The 22040-nt window shown below is 40.2% G+C and overlaps 1 protein-coding gene across 2 annotated transcripts in view; it reads left to right on the top strand.

The window, feature by feature from the left end:
• LOC133542060 (membrane-associated guanylate kinase, WW and PDZ domain-containing protein 3) overlaps positions 1-14343 on the top strand; it is a 418319-nt gene extending 403976 nt beyond the window's left edge. Inside the window, exons 20-22 of one of the 2 annotated variants that reach the window (XM_061885890.1) lie at positions 7161-7299; positions 10705-10796; positions 10884-11013. In XM_061885890.1, coding sequence (XP_061741874.1) covers positions 7161-7299; positions 10705-10754 — 189 coding nt within the window. In that variant the 3' untranslated portion in view covers positions 10755-10796; positions 10884-11013. Of the gene's footprint in view, positions 1-7160; positions 7300-10704; positions 10797-10883 lie in introns of both variants that reach the window. The other variant, XM_061885883.1, reaches the window with a different exon arrangement.
• The last annotated feature ends 7697 nt before the right edge of the window (positions 14344-22040 follow it).

A 22040-nucleotide genomic window follows, 5' to 3' on the forward strand; every position in this document is an offset into this window, starting at 1 on the left:
ACATTATGCTTTTTTTAAAACAGCTCAACACATAAAGGACATAGATTCGCTTCAATGACAATTTAAAAAAAAAATCCCTGCAGTTCTTTGGGGTCTTGCATACATGATTTCAAATTCTGCTGTAGGAATGCTTGCATTCAGAGGTGAGGAGCTACACTTCCACGTTTAAAATACCAATTTTGCACATTAATAAGACGACATGGTTTGACTGTCAAATATGTCTGATAATGTAATATGTAATATTTCTACCTGAATAAATGCTTCTAATATTTTGTACATAACATGTTGTGTATAGGTAGAATTTAGAGATGTCCGATAATATCGGACTGCAGATATTATCGGCCGATAAATGCTTTAAAATGTAATATCGGAAATTATCGGTATCGGTTTCAAAAAGTAAAAATTATGACTTTTGAAAGTGCCGCTGTACGGAGTGGTACACGGGAGTACAGAGCAGTTCAGTCTCCCAGTCATACTTGCCAACCCTCACAATTTTCCCGGGAGACTCTCAAATTTCAGTGCCCCTCCCGAAAATCTCCCGGGGCAACCATTCTCCCGAATTTCTCCCGATTTTCACCCAGACACCAATATTGGGGGCGTGCCGTAGAGGCATTGCCTGTACGTGCCGGCCCGGTCACATAAAATCGTAGAGTGAATGCCATGCATACCTGGTCAACAGCCATAAATGTCACACTGAGGGTGGCAGTATAAACAACTTCAACACTGTTACAAATATGCGCCACACTGTGAACCCCCACCAAACAAGAATGACGAACACTTTTCGAGAGAACATCCGCACCGTAACACAACATAAACACAACACAACAAATACCCCGAACCCGTTGCAGCACCAACTCTTACCGCCCACCCCAACCTCCCCATGCTCTCTCAGGGAAAGCATGTCCCAAGTTCCAAGAAGCTGTTTTGAGGCATGTTAAAAAAAAATGCACTTTGTGGTTTCAATGATAAATATGGCAGTGCCATGTTAGCATTTTTTTCCATGACTTGAGTTGTTACATTTTTTAATGCATCCAACGGGGCATCACAACAAAATTAGGCATTATAATGTGTTAATTCCACAACTCTATATATCGGTATCGGTTGATATCGGAATCGGTAACTAAGAGTTGGACAATATCGGATATCGGCAAAAAGCCATTAACTGACATTTCTAGTACAAATATCACAGATTACATTACAAAACATTTTTGACAAAGCTTAATGGTAATGTAAGACAACTTTTTCATACTGTAGTTAGACCGGATGTGACGCTTATAACGCCAAGCCAATGTTATGGCGCCATCTTTTAGACAAATTCGCTCACTGAAGGTGTTGCAGTGTCCTTCCATGTAATGGTAATGAGAAAGTACAGTGATGTTCAGTCTTCTGTCAATGGCGTTTATAATCGTATGGATTCTCCATACATCGCTCAAAGCAACGTTTGTAAGTTTTACAATATAACTAAAACAATTCTTATTTACCGAACCGTCCCATATGTGATGTCTGTGGGAGTGTTCTCATGCATATTTGTACGTGCTATCATAATGTAAACAACCGAGCGTCATTTTCATTAGCTAACACCTTCACGAGTGTCTGTGTTAGTATTGTTGACTTACAGCGACATTCTTTTTGTATTAAATTCATCAGCAAATTCACCAAAACGTCAGCGTGGAGTTATTGAGTCTGTTTAGATAACTTGCGCAGCTAGTGAGTCCATGACAATGACTTCTGTTTCGTTTGATCAGCCGTTTTACTGCCGTTTTACAGACATCACTTGGAAACAGTTAAGTTTAAATAAACATTTACAAAATATTTCAATGTAAATAACTCTTAATGGAAACATTTTTTTTTCCTTGTAAAAGTTAGTGGGTTTGGCTTATATCCGGATGCGCTCTATTGTCCGGAAAATACGGTAATTTGTTAGAGAAGAGGTGACTTAACGACGTGACTCTAGACTTCCTGTCTAACGTCTTTTCTTTCTGCTGGGATTCCAATGTCATCATACAATAGTAATTCCGGTAGAAAAGTACATTTTATGTTATCCATTTGGACTAAAAAGTAATTAAATGCAGGCAGTTGCTCCAGTGATGACGTCTCACGCCGACTGTGGATAGGAAAAATAGTCTTGCCAAGGGTTTGGACCTGGTATTTCCATAACGTACTCTTTTCTCTGGCCATTTCTGCTCGCTATTTTCCCGCTTGCGACTCACCAGTAACCAGTGAACGCCGCTACGTAACGGCCCGAGGGTCAGAAATGCTCAAGGAACGTTAATCGCGTCATTATGGTCTTAACTTTGACGGCCCTCGTTTTTGTATGATGTGAAACTATCGTGGATTTATTGGGGCTTTGGGTAATAAAGAACGTTGTCTGACACAAGACAAATACAGATCTTTTTAAGCTTGCAAAAAGGCTTGACCAGACAAAAAAAGGAGCTTTATCCGTAAAAAGATTCCTTTTTAATTGAGGAGCAAGGTTATTTGAGGCTTTAGAGGCAAAAATGTAAATCTCTATGATTCCATGAGCAGCTTATCTTATATTAATACCAATTACACCCCTGACCAGGTGTTTTATTGTTTTCATTGTTTTTCGCTTGAAACACCAGTCTTTTGTTGTTGCCCAAGTCAAATTTTCTGAAAGAATATGAATGTCTAAATATAGACTGTTAATGAAAAAGCACAGCGATACAAGTAATTAATTGTTTGGAGAGCCTCTCACACACGAGACTGTGTCTTAGTAGTTTTTAATACTAATGGAATGGTATTGTCATTGCACTTCAAAAAGTACAAGCGAATTTGTTTTCAGTACCTACAAAGGAGACCTACAAAAGACAGGGGTATATAGAATAGGAAAACTGATGGGTTGCCAAAGGGGCGGCGCCCTTAGAAAGGTAGAAAACAAAAAAGGTAAACCTGGGGGGTTGAGGAGGAGAAAAAAGCAAATACCACACTATGGGGAGAGACTCAGCTTGAGACCAGGAAAAAATCCATGAGCAACATAAGCAACACATTAGCAGCACATTAGGACATTGTGTATCTGTGAAAGGGCTAAACCTGTGGAAATGCTGCGAAAAGGAACTGAGGATGTGCAGTTCAATCTATGTGTTTAAAAAATGTTTCAAAGTAATCAATCATCAATCAATCAATCAGTGTTTATTTATATAGCCCCAAATCACAAATGTCTCAAAGGACTGCACAAATCATTACGACTACAACATCCTCGGAAGAACCCACAAAAGGGCAAGGAAAACTCACACCCAGTGGGCAGGGAGAATTCACATCCAGTGGGACGCCAGTGACAATGCTGACTATGAGAAACGTTGGAGAGGACCTCAGATATCCATCTCCGTCACTATACATTTCCAACTTATATATATATATATATATATATATATATATATATATATATATGTATATATGTATACATATATATATATATATATATATATATATATATATATATATATATATATATATATATATATATATATATATATATATAATACTTTACTATATTATGGATCACAATGTGGGAAGAAAGAGATGGAAAGGAAAGGGAGGAAAGAGGGAGAAAGAAGAAAAAGAAAAAAGTGTATGCGCAATGTGGTATGTTTGGATGTTTATGTGTATATATATATATATATATATACATATATATATATATATATATATATATATATATAGTAGGGCTGCAATTTACGATTAATTTGATAATCGATTAATCTGTCGATTATTACTTTGATTAATCGATTAATAATTGGATAAAAGAGACGAACTAACTTTCTATCCTTTCCAATACGTTATTAAAAAACGGCATTCTGGCACCATGTCCTTTCGACCTGCCAAATAAAATAAGGCAAGTGTTACAAAAATGTTTTTTTTTTTTAATGAAGTGCACCATTGTCCTGCACAATAACAATAATTTTGCTTAGGGAAATTTCAAACCTGGCTATTACCTATTCCAACCATTCTGCAATGTTGGATGCTGAATGTCTTTCCTCTAGTGGCATGGTCGTAAGGCAGATTGACTTCATGTTCCATTCGTCTCCAATGTAGTGGCATGTATTGCCAAGGTAGGCTTCCGTGGCTACACTTGTCCACACATCAGTAGTGAAAGCAATTTTGCTCTGGGTGGCTTTTATGTCAGTCTACACAGCATGGAGTGTCTGCTCGTACTTCCTCTCCATCAGTTTGGTAAAAGGGGTCCTCGAGGGAAGAGTGTAACCAGGGTTGAGGACGTGAATCATTTGTCTAAAACCTTCATCCTCCACCATGGATAGTAGCCTCATGTCAGTTTCCAACATATTCAGGATAGCATCAGTCAATGCAGCCGCTTGCTGTGGTTTACACACCTTCCTTTGTACCAAGTTGCTAATGCTGGCTTATTTCTTTCTGAAATGAGAGAAACCATATTATGAACGTACATAGTAGCATCATTTACATGTAACTCAATACACACCCAGTTGATTTTATGAATCATTTCTGACGTAAAAGACAAATAGGCCACCACATTAAAAAAACAGCTAAATTAAATAAATGGACTTTGGGGTTGCAGCTTACACCAATAATAACACAGAAATGTAACTCATCAGATAAGAACTGGATCAGATATCGTACACGTTTCTGTTGTGAATAATAAAGGATTCATTTTAGGCTGTCTGTGAATAATAGCACCTTCATAATGTTTAGTTATACTAAAGCAACACTCAAATCTAAATATATTTATATAGCTTTATCGAGTACGGCTACATTAATTATGAAACCAACCTGAGATATTTCTGTCCGTTACATTTATTTCCAAATTGGTAGCCGTGCGTTTTCTCTCTCAAAACGGAGTCAAATGTGCCGGAGACACATTATCAGCCCCGCGTTGCAACAAAGACATATCTCTTAACGTTACTCACATAAAAGCTGATCTTATGAATGCCTGTTGCCGCTCATAACAACACAAAATTGAAGACGCCACACTATCCAAAACGTTCCTAACACTCTGAAAGTTAATACACAACAGTTGCATCTGCGCTTCCTGAAAAAAAAATCTCCTCGTTAACAAAATATTAAAAACACACAAAGACGGACACAACGGATCAATGTAGTCGGACTATGGACTGAAAAAGTTACGTACCAGGAGTTTTCTTTATGCATGGATAAAACATGCTTCCTGCTCAGTTGCTCCCGAAGTGATGTAGTCCTTCCGTGTCACGCGAGGTCCATGCTGCATATATCCAACGAATCGATGACTAAATTAATCGCCAACTATTTTTATAATCGATTTTAATCGATTTAATCGATTAGTTGTTGCAGCCCTAATGTATATATATATATATATATATATATGTATATAGTAGTAAATGCATTTATTTACATGCATGTGATCAAGTACTATGATTTTGACAGAGACTGTAGAGACTTTCCTTGTGTTTCTTTATCTTAAGATCGTTTTTTTATTTTCGGTTTTTTGTTTTCTTTTCTCTATTTGACTTACAAACTTCCAAATTCATTTCAAACAATTTTTAACAGAAAAAGTACTCATGCATATTCAGATAAATTCTTCAAAATTACAATCTATGTATGTATATATGTAAATATATGTGGACTCATCAGACCACAGAACACTTTTCCACTTTGTATCAGTCCGTCTTAGATGATCTCGGGCCCAGAGAAGCCGGCGGCGTATCTGGATGTTGTTGATAAATGGCTTTCGCTTTGCATAGTAGAGCTTTAACTTGCACTTACCCACACTCTTTTACTACAAAGCCACGCTGTTGTAACATGTGCAGGATGTGGTTTGGCATTGTCTTGCTGAAATAAGACGTTGCTTGGATAGCAACATATGTTGCTCCTAAACGTCTACGTACCTTTCAGCATGAATGGTGCCCTCACAGATGTCACACACACACAACGTGTGGCGAAATTATTCACTGTATTTGACACATCACCCTTGATCACCCTCTGGGAGGTGAGGGGAGCAGTGAGCAGCAGCGGGGGCCACGCCCGGTAATAATTTTTTGGTGATATAACCCCCAATTCCAACCCTTGATGCTGAGGTGCGGCCACTGCTTTTGCCCACTGCTCGCCTCACCTCCCAGGGGGTGAACAAGGGGATGGGTCAAATGCAGAGGACAAATTTCACCACATCCGTCCGTGTGTGTGTGACAATCATTGGTACTTTGACAACAATTAACAACACACTTTAGTTTTCTGAAGTGTTCCTGAGCCCATACGGTGATATCCTTTACACACTGATTTCGCTTTTTGATTCTGTACGGCCTGAGGGGTCGAAGGTCACGGGCTTTGCCGCTTACGTGCAGTGATATCTCCAGATTCTCTAAACCTTTTGATGATATTAAGGACCGTAAATGGTGAAATCCCTAAATTCCTTGCAATAGCTCGTTGAGAAATGTTGTTCTCAAACTGTTCGACAAGTTGGTCACGCATTTGTTCACAAAGGGGATTGTGAATCATCCTTGTTTGTGAATGACTGAGCATTTCATGGAATCTGCTTTTTTACCCAATCATGGAACCCACCTGTTCCCAATTAGCCTGTTCACCTATGGGATGTTCCAAATAAGTGTTTGATGAGCATTCCTCAACTTTCTCAGTCTTTTTTGCCATGGGTGCCAGCTTTTTTGAAACATGTTGGAGGCATCCAATGCCAAATGAGTTAATATTTGCATAAAATAACAAAGTTTTCCTGTTTGAATGTTAAATATCTTGTCTTTGCAGTCTGTTCAATTGAATATAAGTTGAAAAGGATTTGCAAATCATTGTAATCTGTTTTTATTTACCATTTACACAACGTGACAAGTTAATTGGTTTTGGCTTTTGTATAATATACTTGTGAGGGTTAAATAATAGGATCCTCCCACTGGGATCTTATTGTCATTAGCCCCAATGGGAAGGATAAAGGGAGAACAGACGCTCCTTGCGGGAATCCGTCCTGGCAGACTGTGACCTGCAGGCACGCAGAGGACCCTCAGCTGTGATTAGAGGGTGACGGATTGATACGCTTGCATCCGTCTGTCTTCTCTAATTACAGAGGCCGCACCGCCAGGCTATTAAATGCGCGGCGTGAACGGCCACACATGTTGACGATGTGTGCGGCGGAACGTCTCTAGGTGTCCCGCAGTGACGCTGGCATGTCGTGCGTTTTTTCCAAGCAGGTCGGGGACGAGATTGTGGAGATCAACGGGGAACCGGCTCGCGGCATTTCCCACACACGCGCCATCGAGCTGATTCAGGCGGGAGGAAGCAAAGTGGCACTGCTGCTCCGACCTGGGGCGGGTTTGACTCAAGATGGTGGTAAGTACTCGTTTAAGTCTAACATCATTTACACTTGATGTGGAATTGACTTATTAGTTGAAAAGTTTAATGTGTAAAGACATATTTTCGCAAAAACACATTCCCTTATTAACTTTGTCCGGGGACAAAGCTACGAACAGTGGGGGACCGGGCTTTCTGCTCCGCCGCTCCCAGTTTGTGGAACACTCTCCCTGACCACCTGAGGGCACCACAAACTGTGGATGCTTTTAAAAAAAGGTTTAAAACCCCTTCTAATAAAAAGAACAAAACATTGTTTAGATATATGCATACTAGTTCTAGCTATTGGTAAATGGTAAATGGGTTGTACTTGTATAGCGCTTTTCTGCCCCTTTTTAAGGAACCCAAAGCGCTTTGACAGTATTTCAACATTCGCCCATTCACACACTGATGGCATGCAAGGCGCTCACTAGGACCAATCAGGAACAAGGGTGAAGTGTCTTGCCCAAGGACACAACGGACATGACTAGTATGGTAGAAGGTGGGGATTGAACCAGTAACCCTCAGATTGCTGGCACAGCCACTCTATCAACTTCGCCACACCGTCCCCTTTCAGGCTGTTCTAGTTTTTATTTTTATTTTATTTGTATTATCTTTTAATTTTTAAATGTATATTTATTCATTTATTTATTTATTTATTTTTGAATACACCGCAGCACTTTGAGGTTGTTTACTCAATATAAAGGTGTTTTTTACAAATAAAATCTATTATTGTTATTATTATTATTAACACCTAATATGAATACTTTATTAATCCGGTAATAATCATAAGGAACATTATTATAAAATGTATTTATTTTCATTTTTAAAAAAAGGATATATACTGAACACATTTTTTTGTAAAAGATATAAAACGATCTACACAAAAAACAATTCCTGTCAAATATTGTTGACAAATCCGTCAAATCTGTTAGTGAGCATTTCTTCTTTGTCAGGATAATCCATCCCACCTCAAAGGTGTGGCATATCAAGATGCTGATTAAACAGCATGATTATTGCACACGTGTGCCTTAGGCTGCCCACAATAACAGGCCACTCTGAAATGTGAAGTTTTATCACACAGCACAAAGCCAAAGGTGTCACAAGTTTTGAGGGAGCGTGCAGTTGGCAGGCTGACTGCAGGAATGTCCACCAGAGCTGTTGCCCGTGAATTGAATGTTCATTTCTCTACCATAAAGTGTTTCAGATAATTTGGCAGTCTATTCAACCGGTCTCACAACCGCAGACTACGTGTAACCACACCAGCCCAGGACCTCCACATCCAGCAGGTGCACGTCCATGATCGTCTAAGACCACCCGGACAGCTGCTGCAACAATTTTTATTTATTGGGGCTCTTGGGGTGTCAAGGAAGCAGTCAGTATCCGGTGTGACCACCATTTGCCTAATGCAGTGCAACACATCTCCTTGGTATAGAGTTGATCCGGGTCTTGATGGTGGCCTGTGCAATGTTTGTCCACTCCTTTTCAATGACTGTGCCAAGTAGCTGAATATTGGCAGGAAGTGGAACAGGCTGTCGTATACGCTGTTCCACAGCTTCCCGAACATCCTCAATGGGTGACATATCCGCTGATTATGCTGGCCATGCAAGAACTGGGATGTTTTCAGCTTCCAAGAATTGTATACAGATCTTTGCAACATGGGGCCGTGCATTGTCATACTGCAACATGAGGTGATGGTCTTAGTGGAATTGCATAACAATGGTCCTCGGGATATTGTCATGGTATTTCTGTGCATTCAAAATGCCATCAATAAATTGCACTTGTGTTTGTTGCCCATCACAAACGCCCATACCATACCCCCACCCTCACCATGGGCCACTCCCTTCACAGCTTTGACATCAGCAAACCGCTCTCCCGCACGACGCCACACACGCATCCATGAACAAAAACCCCTATTCAACATGCCAGATGCCATCAAATGTGTGAATTTGCCCACTCAAGTCGGTTACGGCGACAAACTGCAGTCAGGTGTAGACCCTAATGAGGACGACGAGCGTGCAGATGAGTTTCCCTAAGATGGTTTCTCACAGTTTGTTCAGAAATTATTTGGTTATGCAAACCAATTGTTGCAGCAGCTGTCCGGGTGGCTGGTCTTCGACAATAACGGAGGTGCACTCGCTGGATGTGGAGTTCCTGGGCTGGTGAGGTTACACGTGGTCTGCGGTTGTGAGGTCGGTTGGATGTACTGCCAAAATTCTCTGAAATGCTTTTGGAGACGGCTTATGGTAGAAAAATGAACATTCAGTTCACAGACATTCCTGCTGTCAGCATGCCAACTGCACACTCCCCCAAAACTAATGACACCTGTGGCATTGTGCTGTGTAATTAAAACTGCACGTTTCAGCGTGGCCTTTTGGACAGCCTAAGGCACACCTGTGCAATAATCATGCTGTTTAATCAGCATCCTGATATACCACACCTGTGAAGTGAGATGGTTTATCATGGCAAAGAAGAAATGCTACACTAGCAAATATTTAGACAGATTTGTCAACAATTTTTGACAGGAATAGGTCTTTTGTGTATTGAGTAAAAGTTTTGCATCCTTGAATTCAACTCGTGAAAAATGGGAGCAAAAACAAAAGTGTTGTGTTTATATTTGTGTTCAGTGTATATGTATGTATGTCTATATACCTTTATATGTACATATGTATGTACAGCACAGGCCAAACGTTTCGACACACCTTTTCATTCACAACACAACCGATGGTTCCCATTAATAAAGCAAGAAACTCCACTAATCAACCCCAATAAGGCACGTCTGTGAAGTGAAAACCATTTCAGGTGACTACCTCTTGAAGCTCATCGAGAGAATACAAAGGGTGTACAAACCCGTATTTAGAGCAAAGGGGGGCTATTTTGAAGAAGCTAGAATATAAAACATGTTTTCAGTTATGTCACCTTTTTTTGTTAAGTACATAACTCCACATGTGTTCATTCATAGTTTTGATGCCCTCAGTGACAATCTGCAATGTAAACAGTCATGAAAATAAAGAAAATGCATTGAATGTGAAGGTGTGTCCAAACTTTTGGCCTGTACTGTAGATAACTGTATATATGTATAAGTATTTATGTATTTATATTTGGATGTTTTTTTAGAGGGCTTTATGGGCATTGGGCATCCCATTAGCTTCATTGTTAGCCACCTCGTGCTTGCCATATGTTACTATTTACAATGCATTTAAAAAAACAATAAACAAAAAAACTAATGTTTTCTTGTCTTACATAAGGATTGTGAATGAAAGGGGGGAAAAAAGTGCAGAGGATGCTGATTTTCATTTGCCGATGGACATTTTTTTCTGCAAACGCCGCTTGTTCTTCCTGGATCTGGCTGTCTTCATGGGGTCTGACTTATGTATTCCATCTTGGGCTCCTCTTGTTGGGATGCAGGTAGTGCAGCTTCTTCTACTGTGTGCTACTACACAGAGCACCAACACTAACATCCTCACACGCCTTTCCTGGCCTCTTCTCTTTCTACTTTGGTAATTGCTCCTCCTCCTCTCAATCTTGCTAATGCAGAATGTCCAAAAGGTTTATCGCAGTACTAAAGCTTGTGTCGTCTCTCGCAGGTCAAAAATACATTTCACCCTCAAGCTACACCAGGGAAGTGTTTTTTTCGGACACGTCACCCCTGTCCTTTCCATATCACACCGGGGCGCCAACCCTCGTGTCCCCTCCTCACCCCGGCAGTCTGAAACACTCCCGCAGCTGGAGCGCCACATCCCCGAGAGCCCTGCGGCGCCACAGCAATATGGTTTTGAACTCATTGGAGGAGCGTGACGAGTGGCGGGGAGACAAGGAGGCGGAGACGGCCGTGAGGTCGACCAGCATGAAAAAGGGCGGAGAGTTGACCGGCCCAAAGAATGTTGTGGAAACTTCACCTGAAGCCAAAGACGGGCCTAGCAGCCCCAGGAAGACGGAGAGCCGGGCGCAGGTAGCAGCACGGAACCAGAACATAATGATTAGAACGCGGTCTGCGAGCATGGGGGCTAGCACCCTCGACCAAAGACACAAGGACTCCAGAAGCAGTGAGAACTTGCATCATGTCAACAACCTAAAGTCCAACTTTGAGACTGGAGGAAAGCCAAAGCCAAGACCGAGACACGAGTCCAAAAGTCTTAAAGAAAGATCTCTTCATGGTCCCAAGTCGGACTTTGAGACCGAAGGAGAGCCAAAACCCAGACCGAGACATGAGTCCAAAAGTCTTAAAGAAAGATCTCTTTATGGTCCTAAGTTGGACTTTGAAACTGGTGGAGAGCCAAAACCCAGACCAAGACACGTGTCCAAAAGTCTTAAAGAAAGATCTCTTCATGGTCCCAAGTCCGACTTTGAGACCGGAGGAGAGCCAAGGCCTAGACCGAGACACGAATCCAAAAGTCTTAAAGAAAAACATTTTCATGGTCCCAAGTCCGACTTTGAGACCGGAGGAGAGCCTAGGCCCAGACCCAGACACCAGTCCAAAAGTCTTAAAGAAAGATCCCTTCATGCTCCCAGAGAGCATGGTTCTAGTCGAGACTCGAGCCACATCAAAGACCTGAGTGCGGAGGACAGGAAGAGACCTAAAGAGACTTCCGTCAAAGAGTCACCTAGCGAGCCAAAAGGTAGAAACTCCAAACATCAAACAAGCAAGGCAGACCTTGTGGTGTCCGTTAGCAGGTCTCCCAGAAGCCCTCAGAGCTCCAAGGGACCGATCAGCCCCGGCGAATGGAAGATTCCCAGCCAAGTCAGAATCCTGTCCCAGGCTGAAGTCCTCATTGATCCGTCTTGACGGATTGATTCTGTCCTTAGGATTGTCAGTGCCACCTATGTGGATTGTTTAGAGCACTTCCAGTAATAGTGCTACCAGGTGCCGCTTTTCTAAGCTGCGGTCCTCATCCTCCGGCAGCACCGGTGGCGTGTAGCAGACTCGGAGCTGGGACGTCTACTCATGTGAATTTGTGCCAACACCACCAAGAGCAGCACCTCGCCCGTGACCACACATCCATCCGTTATGCAAGGCGAGGAGGAAAGGTCATTGGGCTTCTTTTTTCTTTTTTTTTTTAACTCTCGTTTCCTGAGCTGCTTTGCTCGGCTGCATGCAGTCCACCCTCGGTTCTTACCGCACGTCTCACACAACACCCGAATCCTCATCCTCGTCCACAAGCCGAGCGACTCTGAGACTGTTCTTAACTCTCTTCCATACGCGCTGCATCCTTCGAATGACCAGAAACTTGTGCTTTTTCAGATCTCGTATGACAAAACCGAACAAAGGAAACCGTAGACGGAGGAGAAAAATGTTCGAAATGTGTGTTTGGTAGATTATTTCTCTGTGGACAATGTTGGACAACACTGGTCTTGTGTGTCCGTAGCTTTCAGGCTAATGAGTCGTTCCTTGTTTGTCACGGTCAATTAAGACTAAATCGAATCATTTTATAGTTAGACCATAAAAAACAACCTTCTATATATGTTTTATTAACATTATTAGAGCAATCTAAACAGGAAAAAATTCTCATATAGTCAATATACCGTATTTTCCGGACTAGAGAGTGCATTGGTGTATAAGCCGCACCCACCGCAGATAAGCCGTTGTGAAATTAGTTACTTACACAGAAATATTCTGTGATCGATATTTTGATAGTTCAAACCCCAGCTGAGTCATACCAAAAAGTTCAAACCCCGGCAGAGTCATACCAAAGACGATAAAAATGGGACCCATCTGCCCTGCACTCAGCATCAAGAGTTGGAATTGGGGGTTGAATCACCAAAAATTATTCCCGGGCGCGGCCACCGCTGCTGCTCACTGCTCCCCTCACCTCCCAGGGGGTGATCAAGGGTGATGGGTCAAATGCAGAGAAAAATTTCGCAACACCTAGTGTGTGTGTGACAATCATTGGTACCTGTACTTTAACTTTAACTTTAAATGTGTATTTACATACCTTAATTGTGTCTGTAGCACGGCAGTAAAACGGCTGATCAAACAGAATAGAATTCATCGTCATGGACCCACAGCTAAACAGACTCGATAATTCCACAGTGACGTTTTGGTGAATTTACTGAGGAATTTTTTGAAACTGACACGATACAAAAAGAATGCCGTTGTAAGTCGATAATACTAACACGGACACTCGTAAATGTGTTAGCATATTAGCTAAAGCTAACGACGCTAGCTTGAATACAGTTCGATAGCGCTTACAAATATGCACAAAAACAACCCAACATACATTTAGTAGGTAAGAATTGTTTTAGCTGTATTGTAAAACTTACAAACATTGTTTGGAGTCACGAATGAAGAATCCATATAAGTAGAACGCTGTGGATGGCGAGAAGACTGAACGTCACTGTACTTTCTCACTACCAATAAATGGAAGGACACTTCAGTGAGTGAATTCGCTCAAAAGATGGCGCCATAACGTGGGAATTTGTGAAAGTGGAACGATACAAAAAGAATGCTGTTGTAAGTCAATAAATACTAACAGACACTCGTAAACGTGTTAGCATATTATCTAATGCTAGCAACACCAGCTTGATTACATTTCAATAGCACATACAAATATGCACGAAAACAACCCGACATACATTTAGTAGGTAAGAATTGTTTTAGTTATACTGTAAAACTTACAGTAAAAGAGAGCCCAGAACATTGTACGGCCACAAGAGTCAGAATCCACCAAACACACCTGTTATGGTCTCTGTGACGCTGTAGATACACGTACAGTAGCCAGTCCAGGTTTTCATATCGCCGTTGTCCTCTGAGGGACCCCGCGTGGTCCCAGTGTGTCGTAGGAAACAGACCTTGTACAAAATCTTTATACTTCATGACATGTAGATGTCACGTGCAAACAGTTGTAAGAAATGCTTCAAATGTCTCATAGTCAATTATGATAGAGATTGGAATATATAATTAGGTAAATATATGTAAATAAATTGATGAGTTATTCATGTATAGATATATATGTGTATATATATGTATGTATATATATCTATGGATACATATGTTTATATATATATGTATACATATGTTTATATATGTATGTATACATATGTTTATATGTATGTTTGTATATGTATGTATACATATCTTTATATATGTATGTATACATATCTTTATATATGTATGTTTACATATGTGTATATGTATGTATACATATGTGTATATACATATGCATATATGTATATACATATGCATATATGTATGTATACAAATGTATACATGTATGAATACATATGTTTGTATATGTATGTATATATATATATTTGTATGTATATGTATGTATACATATGTTTATATATGTATGTATGTATACATATGTTTATATATGTATGTATACATATGTTTATATATGTATGTATACATGTATGTATATGTATGTATACATATGTTTATATATGTATGTATGTGTACATATGTTTATGTACGTATGTATACATATGTTTATATATGTATGTATACATGTATGTACATGTATATGTATGTATACATGTGTGTACATGTATATGTATGTATACATGTATGTAAATATATATCTATGTATACATGTATGTAAAATATATGTATGTATATATAAGCATACATATGAATATATGTATCCAGATATCTATGTATACTATATATGTATGTATGTATACATACGTATGTAGATATATATGTATGTAAATATATATGTATGTACTGTATATATATTTATACATACGTATGTAAATATATATGTATGTGTACATACGTATTATATATATATATATATATATATATATATATATATATATATATATGTAAATATATATATATATGTGTATATGTATGTAGATATCTATGTATACATATGTATGTATTGATATATATATATATGAATGTCATGTTTTGCTTAAGTATGTAATAAGCTCCACTGCACTGCATTTGCCCCTGTAGCATAAAAGAAAGACAAAATATTTGTTTGACAATGCCATCGTGTGTATAAATATGTATTTTTCTGTTCAAAGACATTTTATGTAATCGCGTGCAACTTGGGAGTCATGTCGCTGCTGACTGAGGGGGAAAATATGTTTTTGTGGGGTGTGACCGGCGCTGATCTCAGCCTGTTGTGTAACTTATGGCTTTAAGACGGACGCACAAGCGTGAGCGTTTATGATAGGAGAGCTGCTCAGACGAGAGGAGAGGGTTTGTGTGACCAGAAACAATATAAGGAAACACTTATAATGACCAATATTAAAATACAGTAGCGTAATAGGCTTAAGTAATTATTAAAAACAACGCTGAAGTTTTATTTAACAAGCATTTTTTTGCCACTGACATTAACACTGTGAAGAATAAAACACTGTACTTTAATGAAGTGAACCCTGGGTGTACCACGAGATGCAGCCCGCTTACCACGGTCTGAGAATGGCTGATCCATGACAGTGTCAATATCTGATCCGGGTGTATTGATGCCATGTGATGGATCGCAGTATCGATATGTGTCATGGTCCTCGTCTAAACTTTACAGTGCTGTTCTGCTTGGTGTTCCAACTTTTAAAAAATATTGATAAATTATTTATTAAACGAGCATTTCAAAAGCGTAATCGTTTGAAATTGTTACTTTTTTCTTTTTGCCTCTGAAAAGAAATTTACAAGTCATAATTGTGAATTGAATTCAGGCTGAAAACTTCTGACTCGTGAAAAATACAATCTGAATCTTGACCTAAAGCAGAATCAGTACATGTTTATGAATGATATCATCTATAAATAATATGATATGATTGATAAATAATATGATTATTCCTTCCAGTAAGTAATAGGATCTTTGACCACTTTCACTTCTCAACTATTTAATCAGAAGTTTCTGGGATAGAATAATTCTTTGTATATGATATATGTTCTGATTTACTGTGTGTGTGAGTGTGTGTGCATATATATATATATATATGTATATATATGTATGTATATATATAGGTATATATATATGTATGTATATATATATGTATATGTATATGTATATATATATATATGTAAGTATATATATATATGTATGTATATATATATATATGTAAGTATATATATATATGTATGTATATATATATATATATGTATATATATATATATATATATATGTAAGTATATATATATATTTGTATGTATATATATATATATATATATATATATATATATATATATTGCCAACCATCCATCCATCCATTTCCTACCGCTTATTACCTTTCGGGGTCGTATATATATATATATATATATATATATATATATATATATATATATATATATATATATATATATATATGTGTGTATGTATGTGCCCCACTGTGTATGTATATACAGTGGGGCAAAAAAGTATTTAGTCAGCCACCGATTTTGCAAGTTCTCCCACTTAAAATGATGACACAGGTCTGTAATTTTCATCATAGGTACACTTCAACTGTGAGAGACAGAATATGAAAAAAAAATCAAGGAATTCACATTGTATGAATTTTAAATAATTTATTTGTAAATTATGGTGCAAAATAAGTATTTGGTCGATAACAAAAATTCAACTCAATACTTTGTAATATAACCTTTGTTGGCAATAACAGAGGTCAAACGATTACAATAGGTCTTTACCATGTTTGCACACACACTAGCTGGTATTTTGGCCCATTCCTCTATGCAGATCTTCTCGAAAGCAGCGATGATTTGGGGCTGTCGCCGAGCAACACGGACTTTCAACTCCCTCTACAGATTTTCTATGGGGTTGAGGTCTGGAGACTGGCTAGGCCACTCCAGGACTTTCAAATGCTTCTTAGGGAGCCACTCCTTCGTTGTCCGGGCGGTGTGTTTGGGATCATTGTCATGCTGAAAAACCCAGCCACGTTTCATCTTCAAAGCTCTCACTGATGGACGGAGGTTTTGGCTCAAAATCTCATGATACATAGCCCCATTCATTCTTTCCTTAACACGGATCAGTCGTCCTGTTCCCTTAGCAGAAAAACAGCCCCAAAGCATGATGTTTCCACCCCCATGCTTCACAGTAGGTGTGGTGTTCTTGGGATGCAACCCAGTATTCCTCTTCCTCCAAACACAACGAGTTGAGTTTATACCAAAATGTTCTATTTTGGTTTCATCTGACCACATGACATTCTCCCAATCCTCTGCTGTATCATCCATGTGCTCTCTGGCAAACTTCAGACGGGCCTGGACATGCACTGGCTTAAGCAGAGGGACACGTCTGGCACTGCAGGATATGATTCCCTGTCTGCGTAGTGTGTTACTGATGGTAACCTTTGTTACTTTGGTCCCAGCTCTCTGCAGGTCATTCACCAGGTCCCCCCTCCCCCCTGATGTGGTTCTGGGATTTTTGCTCACCGTTCTCATGATCATTTTGACCCCACGGTTTTGCGTGGAGCCCCAGATCGAGGGAGATAATCAGTGGTCTTGTATGTCTTCCATTTTCTGATAATTGCTCCCACAGTTGATTTTATCACACCAAGCTGCTTGCCTATTGTAGATTCACTCTTCTCAGTCTGGTGCAGGTCTACAATTATTTTCCTGGTGTCCTTCGACAGCTCTTTAGTCTTGGCCATAGTGGGGTTTGGAGTCTGACTGTTTGAGACTGTGAACAGGTGTCTTTTATACAGATAACGAGTTCAAACAGGTTCCATTAATACAGGTAACGAGTGGAGGACAGAAGATCTTCTTTAAGAAGAAGTTACAGGTCTGTGAGGGACAGAGATCTTCCTTGTTTAAAGTGACCAAATACTTATTTTCCACCATAATTCACAAATTATTTAAAATTTCTACAATGTGAATTCCTGGATTTTTTTTTTACATTCTGTCTCTCACAGTTGAAGTGTACCTATGATGAAAATTTCAGACCTCTGTCATCATTTTAAGTGGAAGAACTTGCACAATCGGTGGCTGACTAAATACTTTTTTGCCCCACTGTATGTTTATGTGTATACATGTATAGATAGGCGCCAGCGGCCCCCGCGAACCCAAAGGGGAATAAGCGGTAGAAATTGATTGATGAATGGATGGATGTATGCACATGTATGTATGTATCAATGTATATATATTTATATGTCTATATATCTATGTATGTATAATAAATGTGTTTATATACATTAATCCTGAAATACTATATGTATGCGTATATATATACGCTATATATATATATATATATATATATATATATATATATATATATATATAAAACCACGTATATAAATATATATATACATAAAACTACATATATAAATATATATATATAAAAAAAAAATATATATATATATATATATATATATATATATATACATATATGTATATATATGTATATAAATTAATACATACACACATAAATATACATAAATATGTGCATATATACATAAATATATCCAGGTATATATGTGTGTGTATATATATGTATATATATATATATATATATATATATATATATATATATAAAACCAGGTATATACATATATATATGTACATATAATCAGATACATATATATATATATATATATATATATATATATATATACATATATATATATATATATATTTATATATATATATAAAACCACGTATATAAATATGTATATGCATATATAATCATTTACATGTGTATATGTACATTAATGTATATAAATTCATACATACATACATATGTGTATATGTACATTAATGTATATAAATTCATACATACATACATTAATATACATAAATATGTGCATATATACATAAATATATTTATGTATGTGTATATTGTATGCGTGTGTATATATATATATATATATATATATATATATATATATATATATATATATATATATATATATATATGTATATATATATATATACACATATATATATATATATATATATATATATATATATATATATATATATATATATATATATATATATATATATATATATATATATATATATATATATAAGTAGAGAAATTCCGGCTGGATGTAGTCGGACTCACTTCGACGCACAGCAAGGGCTCCGAAACCACTTCTCTTGACTCTCTTTCACTCTGGCATGGCCGGCAGTGAGAGGCGACGGGCTGGGGTGGCAATTCTCGTTGCCCCCCGGCTCAAAGCCTGCACGTTGGAGTTCAACCCAGTGGACGAAAGGGTAGCCTCTCTCCGCCTTCTGGTGGGGGGACGGGTCCTGACTGTTGTTTGTGCCTACGCACCAAACAACATTTCAGAGTACCCACCCTTTTTGGATACACTCGAGGCAGTACTAGAAAGTGCTCCCTCGGGGGATTCCCTTGTTCTGCTGGGGGACTTCAACGCTCATGTTGGTAAGGACAGTGAAACCTGGAGAGGCGTGATTGGGAAGAATGGCCTCCGGGATCTGAACCTGAGTGGTGTTTTGTTATTGGACTTTTGTGCTCGTCACAGTTTGTCCATAACAAACACCATGTTCAAACATAAGGGTATCCATATGTGCACTTGGCACCAGGACACCCTAGGCCGCAGTTCCATGATCGACTTTGTAGTTGTGTCATCGGATTTGCGGCCTCATGTTTTGGACACTCGGGTGAAGAGAGGGGCAAAGCTTTCTACCGATCAACACCTGGTGGTGAGTTGGCTGCGATGGTGGGGGAGGATGCCGGACAGACCTAGCAGGCCCAAACGCATTGTGGGGGTTTGCTGGGAACGTCTGGCAGAGTCTCCTGTCAGAGAAAGTTTCAATTCCCACCTCCGGAAGAACTTTGAACATGTCACGAGGGAGGTGCTGGACATTGAGTCCGAGTGGACCATGTTCCGCACCTCTATTGTCGAGGCGGCTGATTGGAGCTGTGGCCGCAAGGTAGTTGGTGCTTGTCGTGGCGGTAATCCTAGAACCCGCTGGTGTCCAGCGGTGAGGGATGCCGTCAAGCTGAAGAAGGAGTCCTATCAGGTTCTTTTGGTTCATAGGACTCCAGAGGCAGTGGACAGGTACCGACAGGCCAAGCGGTGTGCAGATTCAGCGGTCGCAGAGGCAAAAACTCGGACATGGGAAGAGTTTGGGGAAGCCATGGAAAATGACTTCCGGATGGCTTCGAAGCGATTCTGGACCACCATCCGCCGCCTCATGAAGGGGAAGCAGTGCACTGTCAACACCGTGTATGGTGCGGATGGTGTTCTGCTGACCTCAACTGCGGATATTGTGGATAGGTGGAAGGAATACTTCGAAGACCTCCTCAATCCCACCAACACGTCTTCCTATGAGGAAGTAATACCTGGGGAATCTGTGGTAGACTCTCCTATTTCTGGGGCTGAGGTTGCTGAGGTAGTTAAAAAGCTCCTCGGTGGCAAGGCTCCAGGGGTGGATGAGATCCACCAGGAGTTCCTTAAGGCTCTGGATGCTGTGAGGCTGTCTTGGTTGACAAGACTCTGCAGCATCGCGTGGACATTGGGGGCAGTACCTCTGGATTGGCAGACCGGGGTGGTGGTCCCTCTCTTTAAGAAGGGGGACCTGAGGGTGTGTTCCAACTACCATGGGATCACACTCCTCAGCCTTCCTGGTAAGGTTTATTCAGGTGTACTGGAGAGGAGGCTACGCCGAATAGTCGAACCTTGGATTCAGGAGGAACAGTGTGGTTTTCGTCCTATTCGTGGAACTGTGGACCAGCTCTATTCTCTCGGCAGGGTTCTTGAGGGTGCATGAGAGTTTGCCCAACCAGTCTACATGTGCTTTGTGGACTTGGAGAAGGCATTCGACCGTGTCCCTCAGGAAGTCCTGTGGGGGGTGCTCAGAGAGTATGGGGTATCGGACTGTCTTATTGTGGCAGTCCGCTCCTTGTACGATCGGTGTCAGAGCTTGGTCCGCATTGTAAGTTGGACACGTTTCCAGTGAGGGTTGGACTCCGCCAAGGCTGCCCTTTGTCACCGATTCTGTTCATAACTTTTATGGACAGAATTTCTAGGTGCAGTCAAGGCGTTGAGGGTTTCCGGTTTGGTGGCCGCGGGATTAGGTCTCTGGTTTTTGCAGATGATGTGGTCCTGATGGCTTCATCTGGCCGGGATCTTCAGCTCTCACTGGATCGGTTCGCAGCCGAGTGGGAAGCGGCCGGAATGAAAATCAGCACTTCCAAATCTGAGTCCATGGTTCTCTCCCAGAAAAGGGTGGAGTGCCATCTCCGAGTTGGGGAGGAGACCCTGCCCCAAGTGGAGGAATTCAAGTACCTAGTAGTCTTGTTTACGAGTGGGGGAAGAGTGGATCGTGAGATCGACAGGCGGATCGGTGCAGCGTCTTCAGTAATGCGGACGTTGTACCGATCCGTTGTGGTGAATAAGGAGCTGAGCCGTAAGGCAAAGCTCTCAATTTAACGGTCAATCTACGTTCCCATCCTCACCTATGGTCATGAGCTTTGGGTCATGACAGAAAGGACAAGATCACGGGTACAAGCGGCCGAAATTAGTTTCCTCCGCCGTGTGGCGGGGCTCTCCCTTAGAGATAGGGTGAGAAGCTATGTCATCCGGGAGGTGCTCAAAGTAAAGCCGCTGCTCTTCCACATCGAGAGTAGCCAGATGAGGTGGTTCGGGCATCTGGTCAGGATGCCACCCGAACGCCTCCCGAGGGAGGTGTTTAGGGCACGTCCGACCGGTAGGAGGCCACGGGGCACGTTGGGAAGACTATGTCTCTTGGCTGGTCTGGGAACGCCTTGAGATCCCCCGGTAAGAGCTAGACGAAGTGGCTGGGGAGAGGGAAGTCTGGGCTTCCCTGCTTAGGCTGCTACCCCCACGACCCGACTTTGGATAAGCGGAAAATCAATGGATGGATG

The sequence above is a fragment of the Nerophis ophidion genome, linkage group LG02, assembly GCF_033978795.1.
Source record: "Nerophis ophidion isolate RoL-2023_Sa linkage group LG02, RoL_Noph_v1.0, whole genome shotgun sequence".
NCBI lineage: Eukaryota > Metazoa > Chordata > Actinopteri > Syngnathiformes > Syngnathidae > Nerophis > Nerophis ophidion.